At 40.6% G+C, this 19,271-nt stretch overlaps 2 protein-coding genes across 2 annotated transcripts; one reads left to right on the forward strand and one right to left on the reverse strand.

Moving 5' to 3' along the window:
- Nucleotides 1-466: 466 nt before the first annotated feature.
- Nucleotides 467-8,873, forward strand: c8b (complement component 8, beta polypeptide; the record flags this gene model as incomplete). Its single annotated transcript, XM_083929051.1, has 12 exons — nt 467-489; nt 3,156-3,303; nt 4,276-4,423; nt 4,609-4,750; nt 4,871-5,003; nt 5,833-6,030; nt 6,209-6,449; nt 6,729-6,857; nt 6,948-7,111; nt 7,572-7,725; nt 8,521-8,592; nt 8,719-8,873. The coding sequence occupies 12 exons, from the start codon at nt 467-469 to the stop codon at nt 8,871-8,873; spliced, it is 1,707 nt and encodes a 568-aa protein (XP_083785177.1).
- Nucleotides 8,874-9,434: 561 nt separating this feature from the next.
- Nucleotides 9,435-14,692, reverse strand: c8a (complement component 8, alpha polypeptide; the record flags this gene model as incomplete). Its single annotated transcript, XM_083929052.1, has 11 exons — nt 9,435-9,586; nt 11,030-11,255; nt 11,428-11,585; nt 11,833-11,841; nt 11,930-12,170; nt 12,761-12,943; nt 13,032-13,221; nt 13,536-13,683; nt 13,771-13,918; nt 14,372-14,480; nt 14,586-14,692. 11 exons carry the CDS (start codon nt 14,690-14,692, stop codon nt 9,435-9,437), a joined length of 1,671 nt encoding a protein of 556 aa, XP_083785178.1.
- Between the last annotated feature and the right edge of the window lie 4,579 nt (nt 14,693-19,271).

A 19,271-nucleotide genomic window follows, 5' to 3' on the forward strand; every position in this document is an offset into this window, starting at 1 on the left:
AAGACTACGCAGCAGATGGATTTGCCAAATGTTCTCATAGTGTTGCTCCACCGACTCGTCCATTTGCATGAACAGACTTCAATGTGGATTCAGCGGACTCAGACGTGAGCAGAACTGATCTCTGCAGCTTCCCCTCGAGACCTGAAAGAAATAAAAAATATATATGATTTCTTTTTCTTATTTTATAAGCTGTGAATTCTTACTTGATGGGGCAGAGTCATTAGAGGTATTGAAAATGACTTTGAGGCATCAATGTCGAAATCAAAAATTTGCCAAACATCTATTTTGTAAATAAGAAATCTCCCCAGTCCCCATTACCCGAGCCTCTGTGCCATAAGATAGCTCTCTGCCTCTTGGATGCCAACTACCTGTGTTTTTCTCAAGCAACGCCCTACCAGCACCTCCATTTTTTTGACGTCTGGATGTTTGTTTCACTTTCGCAGCCATTTATTTTTCATTTCTGAAGATGTCTTTGTTTCTGTTCGCTTGGTGAGATATGAACTGTGAGTCTGTGTTACATGGTCATTCAAAAATAAAGCCTGCTGTACCTGTCTCACTCATTTTGAGCTTGAAAGAAATGTACGGGGTCGAGAAAAATCCTGCTTCTCCTTAAAGGTTACAGTTTTTTTTTAAGCTAATAGGAGGCAGATTTTCAGCATTCCGTTGTTTTTTAGATATTCTACATTTCCAGCTTTGGTCGCATTGTTTACGGTTTGCCTCTCTGAATCATATCTCTGTTTGGTTTCTTGAATAAATAAGCAGAATAAACCCATAATGGCTTAATAACCACAAGCTCAGAGACAGTAGAGTGCATTTCTATGCCTTATCAGGTTTATTTCTGTTGTCCAGTCACTGTTCTTGTCAGGTCATTTGTATACAGTAAACAGGTCATTGTTGTAACACTAGGTCTGCTCCACCCAATCAAAACGGTCGAAAAGAAAAGGCAACTTTATATAATATGAACAATAGAGATATCACTATTAACTGCTAGACTTACAATAACAAATGGTAACTGTACCCCTGCTCGTGTAAGAAAAATGAGAAATAGTCCAAAATATTTTGTAAATTTTATTTATGGAATTAAGAATTGTCATGAAAAAGAGAAAAAAGGACTTTTGTACGTCTATGACTCCCCAATACACTGTACCCATGCCACTGTTCAGTCACAAATAAAATATCATGTGATTCCCACTTTCCTGCTTTCTTTATTCTGATGCCATCTTTCTGCTGATGTATCTCCTGCCAACAGAGGCTGCTCTCCTCACACATAATGTGGTAATACTCCCATGTAATAGATCATATATTAGTATAATCATCCCTTGTTGTTTGTGCTGATTATATTACCTGATCACATGAGTATCACAGTGTCACTCAAAATTGTACTTACGTAAAAGCAACATACGTTTTAAGTAAATAAAAGTACTCATTACACATTACATCGTCCCTGTTACTAATATATATGTTACATTATGAGGTTTCTGATGCATCAGTGTGTACGCAGCATGTTATTGTAGCTGGTCAACGTGGTGATGGATTTAACTACTTTTTATATGATATGGTAGTTTATTTCAGTGCTTCCCAGCCTGTAGGGGTTAGGCTCCCTTCAAGGGATCACAAGATCAAGCTGAGAGTCGTCAGATGGTTAATGGGGTGAAAAGTCCGGCTGTGCATGTTTGTATTATTTTTTGGGAATTTTTCATAGTCATGTGAAATATTGGGTCATCTGACCTCTTTTAGTCTCAAACTGTTATTTTAATGAAATCATCTGAGACATTGCGAGGGGGAAATCACTTTTGATAGACCTTGTAATAACTTGGACATCTGTGAAAAAAAACATACTAATCACATCCCACTGCACAAACTGCAAGGGCAATATGTCTCGATATAGTGTTAGCTATAATAATATTATTAGTAATATCAGCAGTAGCAGTATAAGTCCCAGTTATTCGATAGTTTGTTTTAGTGTTATGTTGATTTTCACTGAGTGAGTCAGCGGATTGTGTCATTCTGTAAAATCCCAAATAAGTGAAGGTGAACAAAGTTTAAAGGTTGCAAGTACACAAACATGAATCAGTGATTTGTCCACAGAAGTCTGTAACAGGAATTGACTTTATTACAAAGCCTTCATTTTTCACCACTGTCATATGGCCTATTGTTATGCTAAAGCATGTTTTCTTGACATTTCAGATTCATCTCATTCCTATATATTATACACACACACACACACACACACAAACACACACACACACACACACACACACACACACACACACACACACACACACACACACACACATGCACATGCAAAAAAAAAAAAAACGTTAACACGTAGTAAAAACATAGAACCCGCAGTGATTCCAAACTCCTGAACAGCAGTGCATAGGAAGTGATTTGCATAAAAGCGTGTTTGTATGTTTTTTGCTCACCTAAGTTTCCCAGGATGTAAATACACACAGGATTCACATACGGCTCCTCCTCTCCGCACACACACACACACACGCACACACACGCAAACACACACACACACACACACACAAAAATACAGTATAATAACTGGAAAGACATCCAGACCTCCTGCTTATTAAACGCACCTTTATATTCTAACCTGCTTCATCATTAATGTAGCAAACCTGAGTTAAATACACACTGACTAACACCTCAACGCTTAATTTTGTGGCCCTGAGGCCGGCAGTATTGTGTATTCAGCTCCACCTCTGAGTCTAATGACAGCACCGAGTTCATATCCAGGCCAGTATTGATCAGTGTGTGTTTACACAGAGAGCTGAGCAGTGTCTTCTACTCGTTCACAGTCAGTCATAACATAACCATGCATCCTCTGGGGATACAGATGAATGCACTCAGTTTGCAGTGCTGTTTACTCCATGTTACTTTGGGATTTCTGCTGCTAAGGTATGAGTTTAATTTGTCTGTTTGGTCATAGATTGGCTATATTTTAATGTTACTTTGAGGTTGACTAAGACTAACAGTCAAAGACATGCTTTAGAAATAGTTTTCAAAATGTTTTCATTGTGAGATGATTGTCTTTTCTCTTATTATTATCTATCGGTTGTTCTGTCAGTAGCCTAATCCTGTAGTAAATTGTTTCTGAGAAACTAAAACACCTTTGCTTTTGATTTTCCATGTACATGTCACAGTAAAGTTGCCATCACAACAGCGAGCAACGAAGAGCCCAACGTCCGTGAAGCTCGGTCAGTGGGCAATCAGGTGGTAGTTCATCCAGTGGACTGTGTTTTATCAGAGTGGAGCTCGTGGTCACGCTGCGACACCTGTCAGAAAAAAAGAGTAAGTGTGATGATACCAGCCAGGTGATGGTGGGCCCTGGGAGACACTACGGCTACAATAGGCCGCATGGATGGCATGCATTTGTTGGCCCATCAGGACACAACAGTGTTATCAAGAAGGAATAAAAATCACTCACAGCTGATATTTTGAGCTGATGTTTAACATGTTTAGGGCCTTGGCTGTTGTAAAATGTTACTCAACTCTACTCAAAATGTGTGATGGTCCATTACATTTATATTTAGCACTGGTTTCTTAATGACTGTGATGATTAATACAATATGATCATGATATGGGTCTACAGCCACCAGCTTAGCATAAAGACAAATAAATGAAATACCAGGACACCTAAGCTCATAATTCACATGTTGGTTTGTTTCATTTATACAAAACACAAAGGTCTAAGCTGCGTTAGTCAGCTGCTGCCGTAGCTTTAGCATAGATGAGATACATCAATCTTCTCCTCTAACTCTGGTAGTAAAGCACATTTATTTTCCAAAATTTCAGACTTTTCCCTGATCTAACAATCTTAGCAAACAGATAAAATGGACTAGGCCTTACGATATTAAATATCCTACTACTACTGGCCAGATTAAATGATCAAACCAATTGTAATGCAGCAGCCATGATAAATGAGATAAGCATATACAGTTAGATTTGGGTGATTAAATCATTCCTGTAGTTCAAGAATTGCGAGATAAAGACATTTTGTGGGCTGATTTTCTGCGAGGTAGAGAGGCTACACTGCTGGCAAAGGTCTCAGCTGATGTACTTCACTGCTCTATTTCATTCACTTTACAAGGAGGAGGATTAATAACCTTGACATGACAAAGTGAAAACAGCCCTGTAATGGGATTTCGGCTGTTATAGTTCCCAGGAGCAGGTTTCTGAGCTCTTTCACCACCTTTTATAGTGGCGGGCCTTCCTCTGTGTTTCTCTGAGCGTTTGTGGGTTTGTCTCCCTCAAACCTTCCAGTATCGCTACGCTAAACTGGACCAGCCGTCTCAGTTTGGAGGGCAGCCATGCAACTTTCATGGCAGGGAAGAGGAGGCCTGTGACGTTCCAGCCCGCTACACCTGTAACAATGTTCCTTTGTGTGAGGGATTCCTCTGCACCCAAACAGGTATCCCCATAATGCTCTGCTTTCTTTCCCCACTGCCTTCAGCCTTTATGCTAAGATAAGCTATTGGCTGCCTTGTTCTCATCCGACCTCCAGCAAGAAAGCAAAAACGAGTATTTCCAAAATGTCACACAATTAATGTAATTGTTTTTGAAATGAACCATTGCTAAATCTTTCTTCTCCTTCAGGTCGCTGTATTCCCAGAACTCTGCAGTGCAGTGGGGAGGACGACTGTGGGGACATGTCTGATGAGGTCGGCTGTAAGAAGGTTCCCAAGCCCTGCAGGCAGGAGGCAGGAGAGTATTGGGGAATTGAAAACCTTGCCAAAGGGTGAGTCCCATTCCTATTAGTCTGCAATGTGAGTCCTGTCTGTGTTCGAGGACTTGTAGATAACGTAAACATCTTCTCACATTAGTATGCTCACTGGTAATGCTGCTGCTCATCTTTCAGAATCAACATCTTGAACAGTAACCTGGAGGGAGTGGTGCTTGATAACAGATACTACGCTGGCAGCTGCTTGCCGCACTTCATCCAGGACGTCAGATATAGGAAGCCTTACAACTTGCAACAGTACACTACGCAGGTGGAAACAGGCTGCTAATCACACTTTTGTCAGATGAGTATTGAGTTGGGGTTTATAGTTATAGTAGATTATATAGTATAGTATATTTTTTCCCGCTTCACTTTATAATAAGTTATCCTTTATAAGGGGTGATGCAGGGGTTGAATTAATAATAATGACCCACTCTCTTTACATAACTTATTACAAAATCAATCATTTAAAAGTTGTCCCTTACGAGTCGATGATCAGAACTGCGTCCATAGTTATTCAGAAAAAAAACAGACCGTAGAATGACCTAATTGACCAATCAGAATGAAGTATTCAACAAAGCTGTGTAACTAATGTGTTTCTTAATGGTTAACAAATCACTGAAAAGTACTTTATAGATCAGTTATAAGCCACACTTACCTTTCAGAAATGGGCTGCAGGAGAACTGGACCAAAATTCAATAACCAACAACTTATTAAACATTTATTAATGTCTTGACGACATTTATAACTGCATTATTACTAAATAGAAAGGCAAAACATCAGCCAGGGGGATTTTCACAACCTATGAACCTATAATTTGTTAGTATTAATTGTTTACAGCTGCTTGATAAAGCATTAGTAAATAATTTAACATTAATAATGCTACAACCTATAAACCCTTTATAAAGGGCGCCTTATTAGAGATTTGTAGATGATTTTCAACCTGTAATAATCACGGTTAATCTTGTTTTATGTTTTTTTCATCTTTCATCTCCCATTTGTTATTCCATGTTATAAAGATAAATGACAGTATATTATTACTTGAACGTATGCCTATATTAGACACTATAAAGGACATTTTGCTTCCCATGTATTTACAGACAAAAGGCTCGTACGATTTCACCCTGCAGTCGTTTAACTCATACTCTGACTACATGGACCACACCATAAAGGAGCGCATGACCCAAACCACTGTTTCCATTGGCTTTTCCATTCCAGGAGTAGCTGAATTTGGCTTCAACTACAATAACGCCAAATACACCAAAGCAGAACGGAAGATTCGCCGTGCTTCTGGCAAGGTGAGATATTGTTTGATTTTTCTTCTCTCCTGACCTCTGTACAACCTTTCTCAAAAACACATACGCACACGAAAACAAATTTGTGGCCTGGCGGTTCATACAAACCCACAAGCCGTCAAAAATATCAAGTGCAAATTCCATGTATCCATCACCTGCCTCCCGTTGGCTCTCTCCTCAGACTAACAGCTTTGTGAGGGCCAAAGCAGAACTGGAGTTGGCTCAGTACATGTTGAAGTCAGATAATTTGATGCTTCACCCTGAGTTCCTGCAGCAACTGCGTTCCTTGCCCCAGACCTATATTTATGGCGAATACAGACAGATCTACAGGGACTACGGCACCCACTACATCACGGAGGCAGCCCTCGGAGGAGAATATGAGCACACCATCATTCTGAACAAGGAGAAGCTCGAGAAGACGGGTAATACATATCTCCCGGGTCTCGGTCAAATCAAGTGTGGTTTAATTGCTGAGTCTCTTATTTTACTACATGTCACGAGAATTCATAAAGATAGTTATTATTATCAGATACTGGGGTTGCAATTGCAGTGACATCCTCTTTAATAATATATATAATAATATAATATAATAGATAAGGTGATAGATAAACTGAAATGTTGACCCCAATGGCTCAATTTCTTGAATGATAATATAATGTTGACAGGCAGTAACCACTCCCTGACTCCCTTTGTTGTTCTAGAGTATACTTTGGACGACTACAAACGCTGCACGCAGTCAGGCCTTAAGGTCGGGGCCAATATATATGGTGTTTATGTGTCTGCGGGGGTCAGCGGTGGATCCTGTAACGGCCTGCTGAATGAGATGGGAGGTGAGGTTCAACGTTTTTATCAAATGCTCTGTTTTACGTCAGACACCTGAACTGATGCTAACTAACTGAAGCCCTTCTGTCTCACCCCAGAGGACACAGTGCACGGCAGCATGGTTGAGGACTTTGTTGCTGTTGTAAAGGGCGGAAGTAGTGAATCCATCACTGCTTTGGTGTCGAAGAAGCTTCCCACCCCGCAGCTGATGCAGCTCTGGGGCGAAGGCGTGCGTTTTAACCCTGACTTCATTCGTAGAACAGTGAGTATCTCTGTCTTACACTAAACCTTGTGTTTTGCTTCTCTCTTTTTACCTTACTTGCCCTGTTCAATTCTGTTTTTAGTCATATTAAAATCTACGATCTCATTCATACGCCTCTCTTATCTGTGTGTTTTCTGCCCACCCAATTTTCCCTTGATATTTATCCATCTCAATTTGAAGCCATAATCAAACTGTCTTGAAGGAATTTGACCTGACTAAGTGAAGCAGAAACATCTACAGAAAGAGTTGGTCAGTGGAGGCACCAGAATTGGCCGAATTACAAACAGGCAAAGTACAGCTGGGCTGATCAATAGCAAGTTGGAGAACAAACAGCAAAATATGCCAAATAGCAACTGTGCCAAATAAAAATAGGCCGCCTTGTTTTCAACACAGTCCGGTTCAAGAGAACTGAATTGAAAAGTACAAAGATAGTTTAATCATGACATTTCTTTCTTATTAGACACGGCCGCTGTATGAGCTGGTGACCTCCAGAGACTTCTCCCAAGATGCCACCCTGAAAAGAAACCTGAAGAGAGCGCTGTCAGAGTTCCTTGCAGAGGCTGATTCGTGTCGATGTGCTCCCTGCCAAAACAACGGAGTCGCCGTTTTGAGAGGTACTTATATATTATAGGGTATAGGATATATATTAGGATATATATTTTTCAATGTTCATGACGAATAATAATAATAATGATAATAACTTTATTTGTATAGCAGTTTTCTAAAATCAGTGTTTACATACAACAAAACACAAAAGCAGCAACAGAGACGCAATAAATAACAGATCAAAACTTTGGATACAAATGTGTCCTGGAAAAAATAAAAACGTTAACACGTAGTGAAAACACAGAACCTACAATGATTCCAAACTCCTGAACAGCACTGCATAGGAAGTGATTTGCATAAAAGCTTGTTTGTATGTTTTTTGCTCACCTAAATTTCCCAGGATATAAATACACACAGGATTCACATACGGCTCCTCCTCTCCGCACACACACACACACACACACACACACACACACACACACACACACACACACACACACACACACACACACACACACACACACACACACACACACACACACAAATAGAGTGTACCTAGAGAGTGAATGAAAAGAGTGAGTGCCATTCAGTGAGGACAAAGCAGTGAATCAGTGAATTTCTGATCGTTTCACAGAAGTTACATTCTAAAGCAAAAAAATAAACACACATGCATAACCCTGCTGAAAGGTACTGCGGTGTGTGTGTGTGTGTGTGTGGGGGGGGGTGACATTATAATACTGCATATTATACCTTTTAAGGTTTCATTTTACTTAAAGGAAGATTAAGTGAAGCCAGTAACACCAACACAGTTTGTCTCAGTGGTGATAACGATGATTGTGATGGAGATATCCTCATCTCAACAGGCACCAGGTGTGACTGCGTGTGTCCTGTTGGCTACTCCGGACGGGGCTGTGAGATCACTCAAAGGCCTAAAGGTTAGTTCTCAAGATCTAAACTACAAAACACAGCATACAACATAAGCATATGTTTCTTTCTGTGCACTAAAACCTACTGAGATACTGGTATAATGATATGTGATTTGATGTGGCCCCTTCTCACAGCTATAGCCATTGACGGCAGCTGGAGCTGCTGGGGTGCGTGGTCATCCTGCACTGGAAGAACAAAGACGAGGAGTCGACAGTGTAACAACCCAGCACCCGGCGATGGAGGCCTGGCATGCAGAGGACTGCAGCAAGAGTCTACTGAATGTTTTTAAAAGTCTGCTCAGAGAACAGAACTGATATGAAGATTTATTAAAATCTCCTTGAAAATAGACATTTGGTCCGTGGTGTGTTTGTCTTTTGATTTCTTGGTGTGACATAATTAATCCTATTTGAATACAATAAGAGTTGACCTGAATGGGTTCAGGGATTTTCAATACATATTTGTAAACCATGCTTCTTCTATAGCATTGATCTGCCTCAAGCACCGACCTGGGTTCAGCTTCTGTTACAAAAACACACTCAAGGGGATTTACATTCACATAAAGGGGGATTTTAGAAATCTCATACAAAGCATCTAAAGTTGACAGTTTCACTCTCGTGCTTAGAAAAAGCTCAGACAGAAACACACACAGTAAAGTCTGCACATCACACATTTATTGCTACGTGGATATACTGTACAGTTTGTCATCTTGTGTGTCCTGATTAAAGGTATTCATCATAATTTTTTTCCCCAGAACCCAGACATTTATACAAGGATTGTGGAAGAGCAGTTTATATCCCTTGAGTGCTCACTTGGCACTCAACAGGACTTTCACCCTGGAAACTGAGAGACTTTAACAGCGATGAGTCTGGGACGTGGAGCCCAGGCAGGTTGCTCCGCCTCCGTCAGGTGCGGGATTATTACAGGTTCTTGTTCGAGTCTTCCTCCCCGACGTACAGGATGACCAGGTACCCCAGCATGACCACGACCCATCCGTCTTGGTATCTGTTGAGGAAAAATTAAGAGGGTTTTAAACTGATTTTGACATCAGGGTATAGATCTGGAAACATGATGTCTACGCACTGCCATTACCTCATCACATCATCACATGAGAAAAGGTAAGAAAACACTGAACCACATACATGAGAAAGAGGTTTGCGCTTGTTGCCAGGTAGCCAAGTTATATAATATACAACTTGCTGTTAGATGTAAGAAGTAAAAAAAAGTACTTTCACTGAAGTGTAATCTTGAGGTGAGGCAGTTTTTCCTTATTTGATCATTTCTATGTACTTACTTGCACTTTTTGGGTATTATCTTCACGGTTGGATGCACTTATCCTATTATTAAGTCATTTCAGATAAAAGTGTCGGATAAATGAATGAAGGTGATGTAATGAGGTACTGGTGCTTTACGTGACTCTATGCATTGTGACTGTTTTCTTTAAATCCATGGCATTTCAGACGAAAATAAATGACTCTTTAATTATTACCTGTTACTTCCTTAAACAAGGTCTGGGTGCAATAGACCACCTGTAACATGATCTGTATATCTGTATAATTGTTCTAGATATTAAATAAAATAATTTTCTTTCTTCCTGAGAGTTAGATGAGAGGAATGATACTCTCATATCTATACTTTAAATGTGAAGCTACAGACTGCAGCCAATTAGCTAAGCTTAGCACAAACACTGGGGGTCGGAGGAAGCAGCTAGCCTGGCTCTAACTAAAACCATAGACTGTGTAAAATAGTCTAGTCCCGTACAGTTGTCATGAACAGGGGAATTAGCTATAAAGACATAAACCGTTCTTTGTACCAGGCTGTAAACATGTTTATTTCTGCAGTAAAGTTGGGCATTTTAACATGGGTGTCTATGGGGATTGATCTGCTTTGAAGCCAGGCTCAAGTGGCCATTAAAGGAACTGCAGCTTTTGGCACTTACGCTTAAATCTTTAGCACCGAAGGGTGCTGCTTGACTGAAATTTGATATCTTGTTTGTTTAATCAGTACAACATATAATATAGTTATATAGGTGTAAACACAACAAGCCGTGTTTTTATATGCTGGTCTAATTTTTGGGCAACAACAATAACAATTTTTGGTTTTCCTTGAGTCCTCTCACTGCCCCCAACAATGAAGCTTCTCGCTTTTACATTGTTGGTTTTTGCGCAGTTTTTGAGCTTTGAAGGTGCTTGTAGGTAGTTAGTTCAGTTACTTAGCCAGGCTAGGTGTTCCCTTCTGCTTTGAATTTTTATGCTAAATTGAGCTAAACTAAGTGTCCTGTCCTGTCTCCAGGGAGAGATGCAAGAGTGGTATTGAGCCTCTCATTAAACTCTCAGCACGAACGCAAATGAGCCTATATTCCAAAATGTCAATCAACTAATCATGTATTTAGGGAAATTATTTTAATGCGTTAACCTCTGCTGTTTCAACTTATGGCACAAGTCTTACCTGCTCTGAGAGTCTCTTCACAGGCCTCTCCCTGGTAGCCTGACTTACAGATGCAGTTACAGGAGGTGCCCTTGAGGACAGGAATGCCGTTGTGCCTGCAGGGGGCACAGTGACAGGAGTCAAACTGCTGTAGATACTCATCGTAGCCCCTCTCCAAGTTGGCCAGTCTTGCACCAACATGGTCAGCGGCTGTGCTGACACGCACTAGCTCATAAATTGGCATGGTCTGGGTCAGAAGGGAGAAAGGACAGAGACAGGAGGAGGACAAAACTTAATAAAAAGCAGATGACCACACCAGCAACGGCACAGCATGAGGTCATAAATTGAGAATTCAACTTATGTTTTGTTTTTCTTCTGTTTATTAAGAGCATGTTTTGCCAAACATCCCAGTAAGTTACCTCATATTCTATGAGTGTCGGGTTGTACTTGAGGGATGCTCCCCAGTTCCTGTAGGTGTCAGGGTTCCTGATAGCCACCAGTCCACTGCTGCTGTCTGTGACTCCCCCCTTCACTAGAGTAACAATGTCCTCAATCGTAGCTGAGTTAGCGTCATCGCCTGCATTTCAAAAGAAAAGGAAAATAAGTACATTTGTAGTCCGAGCTCTGTTAACACCATACTAAAACAATACTCATATATTATATAGTTGAATGGAAAAAGATAAAGATAATCACTGAACAGGATTTCAATGTCTCACCTTTATCAAACGATCCTTTTTTACCGCATTTTTCCCCAGCCACTTTGAGATCTATGTATTCATAGCTTAAACCAATAGAGGCACCAAAGCAGCTAGCAGCTTGTTTACCCTCCATATCTGTGAGAGTGAGGATTAAACAAAGGTTACCTCACGTTACATTGTGTATTCAATTACACTGATTAAGAAACTCGAAAGCCCACAGTACTTGATTTTGCCATATGTGTTTTGTTGACAACAACGATATATTCAAGGGTTCCTCCCATGGTTCCCTCTGTGACGTAGTGGGTGCCAAATGTGCTGAAGAAGCGGGCGTACATCCCAAAGTCGTACTGCTCTGGGAGCTCCATGAGTGACAGGTAGAAATCTTCATGAAGCATCAGCTTATTACTTCTCATTTTGAAGTGGGCTGTTTCCACTTTGGACCAAAGCCTAATGAACCCGAGGTCCTGAAGACAAAAAGGAGTAATGAGTAATGTTTTTTTTCAGAGGTAGAAATAATAATGATAAAGAACATAAATTCTATAAATTATAAAACCATATCTTATACCCAAAATAATGTAATTTCCATTGGCTACAAAAGATTTAACACATTTTCATGCTGTGTACTTAACTTTTTAATGAGCTAGGAGATTGTTAACTTAGCATAATAGAAAACAACTGTATGTGAAATCACAACTTGTCGATTTTTCACTTTGGTTTTTGTACAGATTCAACAAACAAAATATACACTGTTAATAAGTGAGCTTTACAGGTGCTTGTAGGCATTTTTGTTACCTTTGGACAGAGCCAGGCTATTACATTCATTATGCTAAGCTAAGCTAAGCTAAGCTAACTGGCTGCTGGTAGCTTTATATTTTATTGACAGACATGGGAAGTATCAATCTTCTCATCTAATTCTCAGGAAGACAGCCATCATATTTCCAAGAGTCTTTTAAAAAATCAAGAAACTAATTAAATAATAATGATACACTAAAAACAAAATAATTGCACTTGATATCATAAAGAACATTTTGACCTGTGGGTCAATAGATCACACCTGGCTTTTATGCTGCGTTATGTTCTTGAGAAACTCAGATTCGGCACTTGCAGTCAATCCGACTTCAACATAATAGATCCCAACTGAGACACCTCCACTGGAAGATCTCATCGTTTTCCTTGCTTTCACCAGGCTCACTGCATCTTCATAGTATTCATGAGAGCCCTCTGATGTAGCTTGAGCCTGTAAACAGGTTGGATTACATGTCAAAATGTCTTTGTTCATACAGCCCATTTACTCAGTTACGCATATGTCTAAATCACAACATTACCACAAAGCGGTAAGTATGGTAGTTGTATGGTTTCCTGTAATTCTTTTCATCTTCATTGTAGTGTAGGTTCTCGCAGAACGCATCGTAGATGAATTTCCTCCAGTCACCGTTATAGACATATTCACACTTGCCTCCAAAGTACTTGGGGTCAAGCACATGATCCACAAAGTCTCCAGTCAAGACGTTGTAGCTAAGCAAAGGAGAATCATTCAAATGTGTCATTATCAACTAAAGATAATAAAGATTAAATGAGACATATGTCAAGCAAAATAAATACTGGTGTAATTTGTATACATTTCTCTTTTTTAAAAACAATATGCTGGGCAAATAATGGGGATTTTAAAGTATGTGCTTATTGAAATCATCATTATTATTATTATTATTATTATTATTTACAATTGTCCTGATTATTAATTTGCATTGCTTTTAAAACTCTCTTTCCTGTAAGCCAAACTATAAGGTGAATAATAGCAATAACATCAGGAAAAGCTAAGCCGTATTTACCCCTGAGTGCCACGTTTAGCACCAGGGATCGTCAGTAAAGTGGAACATTTGTCATCTCTTAGGTTGAAGTCTTCACAGCCCTCTTCATCAGAAAAATCGTCACAGTCTGACTCTCCATTACAGCGAAGGGACTGGCTGATGCAGCGCCCTGGATAGACAGAGACAGATTTACATGTTCTGTACATGAACAGCTAAGAGAAAATGTGCTGTTTGAGTGGTCATTAATGAGACTTGCCTGTTTCATTGCAGGTGAAGCTATCTCCACAGTAATCTGTCACCAGACACGGTGTTGTTTCTGTTGGACATGCCAGCTTCTCCCACAGTGTCCCAATGCACTCTGTGCCACCAAACTGTGAGGGCTTCTCCATGTATCGGAAACGGGCCTAAGAAAGAGTCAAACGGGCTCTTAAAATCACTCGGTATGTCCATTCTCTTATACCGGTGTCAAGATAGATCCATACAGAAACACTAAGTAGTCAATGTGGCATTATGTTCATGGTGGCGCAGTTTAAATAATAGAAATTCAATAAATGTTCATTTCTACATTCCATATAAGTAGCTATGTAACATTTGAGTCTACAATTCGTTCCAAAGGTCCTAATTGAGTTTGGAGCCTAAAATATCTCTTCAAAAGCAAGGCCCTCTTTTATTGAGCAGAAGTGCTGATTTAAGATAATCATTGTTCCCTTCGGACCTATTGATCATCTCATCCCTGCATTGATCTGAGCTACCAGACAGAAAGCTCAATCTCAGCTTAAGTTGTAATCAATTTTTTCATTTAACATCTTAAGATGACTAATTTCTGCAAAAGCAGGAAAAAAACAAAACACCCTTACCTTGGTGTCTGTGCAGGAGTTACAAGGAGTCCAAGATGACCAGCTCCCCAGCCTACAGTTGGTTGGTGTTGGTCTGTTTACAGCTCTAGCCCTCCTCATCCCGGCCCAACTGGCGCCCAAAAAAACATCCATTATCACCGCAGTTTCTCCTCTAATACCCATGGTGCATGGGCTATACAGTATTAAAGAGATATTGAACTGAGGAATACTTCACCTGTTGGCAGTGGTCCATGGCCTCCTGGATGCATTCACAACTGGGCTAAAATTGACATACAGATACAGTGTGCATAAAGTCACAAGTAAGTGAATACATGTCTTCATACTGAAAATGAGTAGCCAGGGCTTAAGATGAAGAAAACAGCCGTTGTGTTGTGACTTCTAAAACTATTGACCAACCACAGTGAATGATTGATCCAGAGTAAACACAGGCTCTTACAACAGTTGGGAAAGTTTTTTTTAATGATCTATTACCCTCATGTCTGCATATTCACCCCTGCAAACACTTCAGTCCAGCCAGGACATGATGTCCCAATGTACACAAACACCTTTAATGTAGGCCTACGTTTCCTTTCTTACAATATATGCAATACGGTGATCCATGGATTATTATTCCTATTATTATTACTATTATAGTTTTTTTGACATATATATTTTTTTTTTTACTTTTTATTGCACATTCAAAAAGGCGTACATCATATTCAAGATAAAACAAGTTATATATATATAAACAACCGGACAAGTGACATCAATAACAGATAAAGAAATTCATCATCTTATCTCATATTCAACCTCTTATCCTGGGTCGGGTCGTGGGGGCAGCAGCTTTAGCAGGGGACCCCAAACTTCCCTTTCCCAGGCCACATTAAACAGCTCTAACTGGGGGATCCCGAGGCGTTCCCAGGCCAGTGTGGAGATATAATCTCTCCACCTGGTCCTGGGTCTTCCCAGAGGCCTCCTCCTAGCAGGACGTGCTTGGAACACCTCCCTAGGGAGGCGCCCAGGGGGCATCCTTACTAGATGCCCGTACCACCTCAACTGGCTCCTTTCAACGCAAAGGAGCAACGGCTCTACTCCGAGTTCCTCACGGATGGCTGAACTTCTCACCCTATCTCTAAGGGAGACTCCAGCCACCCTCCTGAGAAAACCTATTTCGGACGCTTGTACCCGCGACCTCGTTCTTTCGGTCATGAAAGAACTATTATTATTATTATTAATATATTTCTTTTGATATTGATATATTTTTTCATCAAAAAGGCATATATCATATTCAAGATGAGACAAGTTATATAAATAAACATCCGAGCAAGTGCCATCAATAACAGATAAAGAAATTAAAAATGAATAATTTACGAGACAAAGCTAAATAATAATAACTACAAATAAAAAATAAAATACTAAAATTAAAATTAAAATCAGTCAAAATACAAGAGGTCAGTCAGAAAATAAGGTACATAGATATTCATACAGATGTAGGGCTTTTGCAACGTTTTAACTTTTTATATATTTTTTTGTATAGTTTGATCTCATTTATAAATGTATCAAAATATTTTTTATCAAAGAGTAATAATACCTCTTATTTATGCAAAGTGGCTTCCGCCGCTTCTGATTCGTAAATAACGTCATGAGCGCGCACGTCCTCGGGTCACGCGCAGCACGCAGGTGCGTCTCACGGCGGCGCTTTCAAATTGTTTGTTTTAGCACAAACAGTCCGGAGTCATCTCGTTAAATTTATCCACGTAGACGACGACAGCGTCCGCCTCACTTCAGTTTAGACCGCTCTCCAAATGGACAAACCTGAACAGTGATGAACAGAGCGAGCTGCAATGGAAGAGGTAACTTTAAAAAGATTTACGGAATTACTTTAGCTTGAGGTTAGCTAAATTTAGGTTACGTTAGCCTTCCCAACACGCACTGTGCTAGCTGTTAAGTTGCTTTATTTGTTTGGTTTAGTGGGTTTATACAGTTAGCTAGGTTTTAAAATTCTAAATACTGTAGTACCTTTAAAGGGTCACTTTACACACATTTGAAAACATTTCTTATTCACTTCTAAAGGTGTTTAGTCATACAGATACTTTTGTTTTTATTTGCCCATGGTGCACCTGGACTTTAATGACAAGAATTTACCTTTCTTTATTGATCAATCTGTCTGGAAAACTTGGAAAATGACCAATCCCAATTCCCAAACGTTGATAGCTTCAAATGTCTTGTTTTGTCCAACCAGCAGTCCAAACCCTATTCAGAAACCAACAAATATAGACTATATATTATTTATTAATATGACTTCAAACTAAATGATTCCATTTATCTAAATTGTATCGACAAATCAATTAAACAATTAATCATTGAAGTTCTACTCTGTTCAAAGACATATTCACTTCCATTGTATTGAGGTGAAGGCAGAAATGTCTGAAACAAAACCTCAGCAAGTAAAAGCGATCTATCTGCATAACTAGATACCGCTGCAGAGCGAGTGAGAAAATGTCTTTTTTGTAATTTTGGTAAACCAACCCTTAAATTATGTTGTGTCATCAGCATTGGGGTTTGGCTGCCTAAATCAACCATGAAGTAAATTATCTGTGAAAGTCATAGCATTTCTATAAATCTAGTGATTGATGATTTTTGTTTTCTCTTCTTTCTCTTTTTCAATGGAGGCACTGAGCAACTTCAGAGCTCTGAGGGCCAAGTTTCAGGAAGAGGCCCTCCTAGCTCAATCCAAAACCAGTCGACCAGCTGTTGCAGAGAAACCCAAACACCTTCCTCCTCCTGGTCACTGCAGCTCTGTGGTCAGCAGTATTAATATTGCTGTGGAAAACAAGACACCAGTTGTTCCCCGGGTCATCTTCAGAGATGGGCTGCGGGCATCTGGAGGCAGGCGACCAATTTCCTTTCCACCACAACCTCAGCAGACCTCCCCCTCATCCCAGCAGGCTAATGGTGATAGCACAGCAAAGCAGTCCCTCAAAGACAGACACATGCCTCTGGTGCTTCCTTTCCTGCCTGTAAAAGAGCAAAAGACAGAACCGCCAGCCAAAAAGGAGCACCAACTGGAACCAGAGCCAGGGAAACAAGTCCTACCACAAACTAAAATCAAGAAGAAAGGTTTGCTGCTTCCTTTCAAGTCGGCCAAAGCATCAAAGGTCAGTGCAGAAAATGGAGAGGAGCCTACGTATGCTGATTTGACCACCAGACCTTCCAGTGCTCCCGGCGAGCTGCCGTCTGTGGAAAAACAAGCCACCGAAGATGGGGTTTCGCTCCGAAGTGACCAATCGACCACTGAATTCCCGATCTCCAGCCCCGATATCCCAGTCACTCCTCCTTCTGCGGAGACAAGTGTTGACTCCGACAACAAAATCATGAGCACCTTGGAGAGGGCAAAGAAGAAGTTTTCGCGCAGGCAGATATTGATCTCTGCCAAACCTAAGAGTTTGCGTTCCCCTGACTACGTCTCAAGAGAGAAGGGGTTCCCTTTTCCGCCAAAGAACATTGTTGAGCCTGAGCTGCCCATACCCCCACCAGTCTGTCTTCCACACCTGGCTTGTCTGTCGGCTCGACCTTTCTTCAGAGCTAACCACTCTGCACGCAGTGAGTTATATTCAGTGATAACATTTTTTGTCCACATTAGGCACCTTTATCTTCTTCTACTTACGGCCGGGGTCAAACAGCAGCGTTTGTGCATCGCTGAGCCAGTTGCTTGTTAACCCGTGTTAACGCACATGTGCACATTGCAGAGCCAAAAGAGACAGTAAATGGTCTTTTGACAGTCATCTTGACATCATAACAGCCCTTTGACTACAGTTTCAATGTACAGAATATGTCACAGCACAGCATCTCAGCCTTCTCTCTCTTAAAGAGTAAAAAATTACATTTAGAATAAAAATGAAATAAAATGTTCTTTTAATTATGATCCTTATCATAGGCAAAACTCAACTTAGGCAGGCAGTGCAAATGCTCCATGTGTGGACACGTGCGTGCAACCTGCAGCAGTTTCAGCCACGCATGCTCATGTATCTAGTCTGGCCTGGGCATTATTCTGTTAAATGATTTCTAATGCATTCGCGATACTGTATTTCCATACGTCTAGATTCTCTGTTGGATAAGCGGTTTTGCAGTGATAAAGCTCGTCCCCCTGTCAGGACTGGGGAACTTCATCATACCTCTGCTCCTCGAAAGAAGCCTCTACCTGACTTGCGGTCACTGGGGCTATTACCACCGAAACCCCCCAGGCCTCCAGTAGTAGATCTCCGCTGTTACCACCGACCCACAATTAATGGTATGTTAAGTTTACCTTTTCTGTCTCCCCGACTTTTGTGGCTACGGACTGAAGAATATGATTTCAAGTTGTATTTGACTTGGACATCGCTCACTGTTATCTCTACTGTAGTTTACATTATACTTATTTGTGGAAAGGTTGAACATCTGTTAAAGTGCTGATTTTGATTTCTTATTAATAGAGGTAACACCAGGTCTTAGCCAAGCAGAAAACGAAGAGCCAGAAGCTGAGCATCCAGCCATCTCCAGCCCTGTGCTAGACGCTCCAGAGTTTCCAGACTTTGAGAATTCAGAGATGGAAACAGCAGATCTTGAGGCCGAAGCTGTTGACCTTGGTGCACTAGAACTGGAGGCCTTAGACTTAGTCAACACTGACCTTCCTCTACCAGACGACTGTGGGATCCCTGATTTTGAGGATCCCCAACCCGACTTATCAGTGTGTGATCCTGTAGAGCCCCTTATGAGCACCGGCATCCAAGATCTGTACCTTGGCAGTCAAAACATAATACCCCTTGATCCAGCCAGCTTTCCTGAACCAATAAACTTTTCGGAGTTCCCAGAGCCGCCTGTATCAGAGCAGTGGTCTCAGAGTGAGGAGATGATCATAGATCCTCTTTCTAGCACTCAAGCT

Source organism: Echiichthys vipera, assembly GCF_963691815.1.
Source record: "Echiichthys vipera genome assembly, chromosome: 15".
In the NCBI taxonomy this organism is placed as follows: domain Eukaryota; kingdom Metazoa; phylum Chordata; class Actinopteri; order Perciformes; family Trachinidae; genus Echiichthys; species Echiichthys vipera.